This window comes from Rutilus rutilus (assembly GCF_951802725.1).
Source record: "Rutilus rutilus genome assembly, chromosome: 4".
In the NCBI taxonomy this organism is placed as follows: Eukaryota; Metazoa; Chordata; class Actinopteri; order Cypriniformes; family Leuciscidae; genus Rutilus; species Rutilus rutilus.
In genome coordinates this window covers 33,779,835-33,786,621 of record NC_140212.1, presented here as the reverse complement: position 1 = coordinate 33,786,621, position 6,787 = coordinate 33,779,835, and the positions used below count along the sequence as shown (strand labels likewise).

Below are 6,787 nucleotides of genomic sequence, written 5' to 3'. Positions count from 1 at the left end.
GGACAGCTATTAAAAAAACATTTGCTTAAATTTGCACGGGTTTTGATGGCATAGTTGCACATCAGCCTCTTTATTGGACCCGGGTGCATCATCCTATACATTGCAACCAAGTGGCAAGCCGTTGTGTTTCGATTTTTTTCCCCTCCAAACCAAGATGGTCAATGGTCAGTCAGAAATGCCAAGTTGCTCCGGAATATTCAACCATTCCTTCTTTCCTAGGAGACTCTTGTAGGTAAAAAATTTTTTGCAGCATCAAACAATATCTAATGAGTCATATCACAGTTAAAATTTCCAAGTTTTGATTTTAGATTGGGAGAAAAATCTGATCAATTATCTGTCCACTGTAGTGGACCTCATGCATCAATGGCTATATTTCAGCTACAATTCATACTTATACTGTGAATAGTGTTTTTGAAAATACTTAATCTGCAGTGACATTCATGTAAATAAATGTATTTGTATTATTAGAATGTAACGTGCTTACATAATGTATGTGATTTTATTGCATTTATTTACTCATAACATCAAAAAGTGATCTGATTATGTAATGCATGTTACTTGTAATGTATTACTTTGCTTGTAAATGAGTTATAATTGAGAAGAGTTGTAAATGAGAGAAAACTTCTTAATGAGTTTGTCTTAAAAGCCCTTAAAGTGATGAAAAAAAAACAGTTCTGATGCAGGGAGACAAGTTAAAGATAAAGAGTCAACTTCTGTACCGAGTCACCAAAAGTTCCTGTGGTAGAGACAAGACACAACTCGTCTTACCCGAGAAGTACTGGTGAGAATTGTCAGGCGTTCTGCTAAGAAGTTCATTGTGCAGGGGAAGTAGAAAAAATATAATTGCCTTTTAATGTGTTATGTATTATGTAATTTACAGTATCCGCTACGTTTGCTTATGATAAAACAACTAATTTTACGTAATATTTTCTTCAATAAATAATGTGATTTACTGTGTGTTGCGTTCCCTCACATTACCTCTTTATGTCTCTAATACAGGTGGACATCTTTATTACAAGACTGCAGACGGATCAAACCGTCTAGTTGTCATGGATGAGCAACAGAAGGAACGAGTCCTTCGGGACTGCCATGACAGCCCAGCTACAGGTGGGCATCAGGGGATAACAAGGACATTTAATAAGATTGCAAGCGCATACTACTGGCAAGGCATCTTTCCGGACGTCAAGAAGTGGGTAAGATAATTGTAGACTCAAATTCTTGACCCACGAGATGGTTTCATACAGCCCCTCAAGTGTAAATAATTAACTCATTGGTACGTTATGTAGAGGCCACGACATATTATATTGAGGCCACAAGATCATATTCTATTAAATACTTAATGGTGTTAAGTCGTGTCCTCAAAATCCTACAAACACCTAACATTTTTTTTTTAGATGCCCAATGTCCACAGTGTCAGCGTAATGATACTATTAAAACAGTGGCTCCAGTGTTGCACCCTATCAAGGTCACTAAAGCCTGGAATGTAATAGGAATGGATTTGATGGGACCATTTCCAACCAGTCCTCAGGGGAACATTTATGTCCTCACAATGACTGACCTCTTCACCAAATGGGTTTTCGCCAAATCCCTGAAGTGTAAGACCGCAGTTGAGGTGGCTACAGGGGTCTTACAAGCATTTAATGCATATGGACTGGTTGAAAGAATAATCACAGACCAGGGGAGGGAGTTTGTGAACCAGGTTATTATTATTTAGTTAAGAAGATTTTATTATAAAATGTTTGGGTTATATGTTATAAGAATCTACCATGTCTTTGATACCTTTTTGACAACAGCTAAATGCGGACATATTTAAGGAATTGGGTGTGAAGCAGTGTGTCACGTCAGCTTACCACCTCAGTCAAATGGACAGGATGAGAGGACAAATCAGACTATAAAGAGGTCATTGTCAAAGTACTGCAATGACATGCAGAATGACTGGGACGAAAAACTGGAGGATATGGTGCATGCCATCAACACCTCAAAGCAGGTGATTGGAACTGCTTTAAAAAGAAATGATTATATGCAATTGATTATGTAAATGTAATTTGTTGAAACACTTTTTTTAGGGCTCTACAAAGTATACACCATTCTTTTTGATGTTTCACCGGCACCCAATCACGCCAGAGCTTCTAAACACAAAGGTAGTATCTGAGACAGATTGCTTTGTAGGAGAGGATCCGAATATTGTAATGCCCACAAGGATAGTAGAGGTGACAGCAGTACAGGCAAACGTAATTGTCTGTAGTATGAACTATAATTAAGCAATAATTCACATTATTTAAGGTATTCTATTAAATCTGTTTATTATACATTATTTTCATAAGGTGCGGGGTCACATTGAAAAAGCACAGGGGAAGCAAAAGGCGGAGTACGAGTCCCGGAAAAGAAAAAATGTGAAATCATTTCACATCCACGAAGGAGAGGAGGTACTCAAAGCAAACAAAAGAAAAGAGGGACGCAAAGGTGGACGTTTAGAGGGGAACTGGACAGGCCCTTTTGTGGTCGAAGACATTACCGGAAAAGGGGTTGCTACACTTGCAGACAAATCAGGCAACATTCTCCGCCAGAAAACCAATGTGTCCCAACTCAAACCATTCCTGCGGCGTGACATTAACCTGAATGGTGAGAAAGGCAGTACATTACAGTAGATGGGCCACTTTTTGAAGTAAATGTTTATGGCAAATTTAAAATATTACATATACAACCTTTTTCAGTGAATATTCATGATGACCATGATTCTTACTGCCTGAAGACAGACATGGCAGGAGGTGATGCATCACGCACAGGTATGCTTTATTTGATTTGCTTTTAAAAAAGTACAATTAGTAACTTTAACAAAGATTTGTGACTGATCCAAATGTGTTTACAGAAATTGAAAAAAAAAATCAGTTTTCAGTGGATCGCTTTCACATCTTGGAGCTAGAAGAGGTAAGATGTCAAATAAATGGAAGTCTGTTATATATTATATAATATTATATATGTAAGACAATTACAAAGCATTTTTTTTTTCCTAGGAAATGTATATGCGCATTTTGAGTGAGGAAACCGACAGAAAGCGGCCACTCATTCAGTTTCCGAGATGCCAGGCCACAGTTGAAGATTTCGAGACACTGTGTCCACAGAAAAAAAGTTTCCCATGGCTGAATGACGACGTTAGAATTTTAATTTGATAACATTTTTGAGACATATTTGTAATAGCTCTAATTAGTCCCGGTTTCCAGAAAACGTCCAAACAAAAAGCTGCAAAAGGGCCAAATTTCATCCCAAAATTTCACTGTATGCGAGTCTCGATTTTCCCCTATGGAATAAATGCTTTGTGGGATCTCCATATCTCAGCTCTGGAAGGCTCTAGAGCCTCCAATCATGCATTCATGTCTATGTCTCAGCACCCTCTAACAGAATCCAAGATTTCAAGAATATCCAAGAAACTTTATTTTTCGACCCAAAATATCTGTACACCTTATAGTTTTTTTGGGTTGAAAAATAAAGTTTCTCGGATATTCTCGAAACCGTGGATTCTGTTAGAGGGTAATGAGACATAGACATGAATGCATGATTGGAGAAATTTTGGGACTCAGGCAAGACCTCCATATGCGTCCAATGGCAGCTTATTTGTATGGGCGTTTGTACACGAACCTCCTATTTGTACTTCTTATATTATTCAACAACATTTCATTGAAATCTACTATTTCTTTTAGATTCTTGACACAAGGATTGCACAGCTCTGTAAAGCACATGGTGGAACTGCTTTACAGGTGCACACGTTCGTGCTCTGGTGGCGATCCTTCACTATCAAGAAACATGTGGATGACAGTCACATTTCTTGTCTGAAGGTAAATGAAAATCTATTAAATTAGAAATTTCAAGGGCAGGGGACACATTTACTTACTTACTTAAAAATATTTTAAAGGACCTTGATGAGAATGACACAGTCCTTATTCCAAGAATTGTTGGTGGACAGAGCCCCGAAAAGGGAAATCACTTCATTTTGTGGGTATGTGTGGATTACAAAATACATTTTTACTCAACAGTTGTTACTCTGGTTAAAGCGGTTTCTGTTTATGTTGTAAAGGTCTTGGATGGTTTGCTGAATCGTATTCGAGTTTACGACCCCACTGGCAACTACAAGTCAATTTCTGCGATGGACCTGACTATACTATGGTATTATGTGCTTTGTAAATGTCAAAATTGTTATCTTTATTTACTAATGTACATTTATTAATTATTTTTTTCTTTTGCACAAAAGCAATGCCTTCCGAAATACTTGGGACTTGGGAAAATGGACTGTTGAGTACCCAGAACAGTGGAGGCTGGCTGACTCTAACAACTGTGGGGTTTTGGTTTGTACAGTAAGTTAAATAAATGCTTTTATTTATTTATTTTATTTTATTTTTATCTACATTACTTTAACAACTGTGTTTATTGCATTAGATGGCAGAAATGGAGGTGAGGGACAAATGGACCTCTATGAAAAACGAGGTGATACAGGGAGACGATCTGTGGCATCTGAGAAGATATCACGCATCATCAATGGCAGCATATGCTGTTCAGCATATGACGTATAAAAGGTATGTGTAAAATGTGTGTCCTCACTCATACAAATCAACTTAAAAGTTTAATAAATCAAGTAGATCGATGATTTTGAAAATATAGGACAGTCGAGGAGGTGGAAAAAAAAGGAATTTGTTCTCTTGTCAGTGATACTGAAATTCAGGTACATATAAGACTTTACAAAATTTAAAATGGCTAGATATTGTTTGCTATACTAAATATTTTTTTCAGGAGTTGTTTCAAGGAATTGTGAAAGGCTCACTGAAACCCACGTGGAACAAATGGTGGCAAATGAAGACTGGGAACATGGCAAAACCTAAGAGCTTTCATCCAGCCTTGTCAGCACATGTTGAGGAACTTCTAGGACACATCGACAACATTGTGTTTGAGCAAAAGGACAAAAAGCTTGAACATATCGACCTTTTAATGTGTGAAATGATTCCTGAGGTAAGCATTGATGAGAAACTGATGGCTGATTTTTATATGTTTTGGTGAACTAACTCATTAAGTAATTATTATTTTTTTTTATCTTTTGTTGTACAGATCAGCCTTATAATACTGAGACGAACGGAAGGTTTCAGTCACTTTTTGGCTGATTTATCTTATCTTGTGGAGTGTGTCATTAAAATAGCGTTTTAATGTCACAACATCCCAGGTTCAACGAGCTAACTACGTTCTGCTGCGTTGCACCTTTGGGCTTGCATATCAAAGTAAAAACAGTGAGTGATGTTCCATAGCACTAAAGACTTTGCAAGTGTACAGTTGCACATGACGTGTTGCAGCATGTCTGTGTGTTTTTGCAGAGTTCCCTCAAGCCAGTCCATCCATGACACCAGGTTCAACGAGCTAACTACGTTCTGCTGCGTTGCACCTTTGGGCTTGCATATCAAAGTAAAAACAGTGAGTGATGTTCCATAGCACTAAAGACTTTGCAAGTGTACAGTTGCACATGACGTGTTGCAGCATGTTTGTGTGTTTTTGCAGAGTTCCCTCAACCCAGTCCATGACACCTAGTCCAGCCTCCTCGCCTACCAGGTCACGACCCCACCATCTAAAGGGGAAAATGACTGACTGCATCATCTAGGCCTTAGGATGGTTCCACAAAGAATTGACTGCATATACAACATGAATTTACTTCTAACTAAAGATTTTACTTTTCATACAGCAAAAGACACTGCATCTATTTGTGTCTCATTAGTTCTCAAAAAACTTTAACCTTACAGTTCATTAAATATTTAAACACAGCTAACTCAACATTAATTATTTTTAAATCTTCACAATGTATAGCCAGAGAACTATCACAAAAGTATTTAGGAAAATAAAGACATACAAAAGTATGTCTGTTTAAAGCTGCTTTGTGTTGTTGTGTATTTTTAAAAGCTCTATAAATGTCCTAAAAGATGTGCATTTTGCTTGTAGTTTTTTGTTAATAAAAATGTAATACATTACATCTCATAATTCAGTTGAATTCATTATGTATTGTATTGTGTAATTTAATTAAATTTTTATACAAGTTTTGGTTCACTAATTTTATTACATTAAATGTTATTGTGTTGTATGATGTTCTGTATTAAGAATTAATTATGCCATAAATCATATGCATTAGTACACAAATGACATGCTTGTAATAAAAAAAAGCATATTATGCCCTATACATACTTAAAAATGGTATTTCTTTAAAATAAAAGATTAGTATATGAATTAAGTAGTTTGATTACATTAAGATTTGTGATTCTATAATTTTATTATACTGTTCTTTGATCAAGTTTTGACAACCAATTAATATTTATACCCACAAAACATAGCTAGCATTTTGTAATTTATTTAAATGTCTAAACTGTTAATACGAAAAATAGTAATATACACAAATAAACATTATTTTATGTCTCTTTTAATAAATAGAAGTGTACCTGTAACATATTGCGCTGATTATTGCGATAAAAAATAATGACACAATTATAATTACACTACGAATTGCTGTGAATACGGTAAGGCAGTTTCAGTGCAGTATAAGCTCAGGTAAAGCTCATAGCACGATCATCGGATAACGTTAGCTATATGCTATGTTACTATCTAAGCTAACTAAAAAACACACTAACAACGAGAAATGTTTCATTTCACAATCTATAGCTTCGGTTAAATACTAGTATATTAAACGTTTAATTTAAAATACATTAAATACATTAATGACTCGTTATAACGTAGTACAAAAGTCTTCAATAATAAAGTGATTTTG

The 6,787-nt window shown here is 35.9% G+C and overlaps 1 protein-coding gene across 2 annotated transcripts; it reads left to right on the top strand.

Annotated features, from left to right (window-relative positions):
• The first annotated feature begins 679 nt into the window (after positions 1–679).
• Positions 680–5,722, top strand: LOC311289690 (uncharacterized protein). Of its 2 annotated transcripts, XM_084407910.1 has the most exons (19): positions 680–781; positions 1,000–1,193; positions 1,395–1,699; positions 1,794–1,987; positions 2,067–2,231; positions 2,325–2,622; positions 2,715–2,786; positions 2,870–2,928; positions 3,015–3,152; positions 3,699–3,833; positions 3,911–3,994; positions 4,073–4,161; positions 4,247–4,349; positions 4,432–4,568; positions 4,654–4,714; positions 4,783–4,998; positions 5,095–5,270; positions 5,355–5,451; positions 5,536–5,722. In XM_084407910.1, exons 4-17 carry the CDS (start codon positions 1,925–1,927, stop codon positions 5,188–5,190), a joined length of 1,716 nt encoding a protein of 571 aa, XP_084264036.1. In that variant the 5' UTR covers positions 680–781; positions 1,000–1,193; positions 1,395–1,699; positions 1,794–1,924; the 3' UTR covers positions 5,191–5,270; positions 5,355–5,451; positions 5,536–5,722. The 2 variants fall into 2 exon arrangements, with proteins under 2 accessions (XP_084264036.1, XP_084264037.1); XM_084407911.1 differs by lacking the exons at positions 4,654–4,714; positions 5,095–5,270; positions 5,355–5,451; positions 5,536–5,722 and having other exon boundaries at positions 4,783–4,941.
• Positions 5,723–6,787: the final 1,065 nt, after the last annotated feature.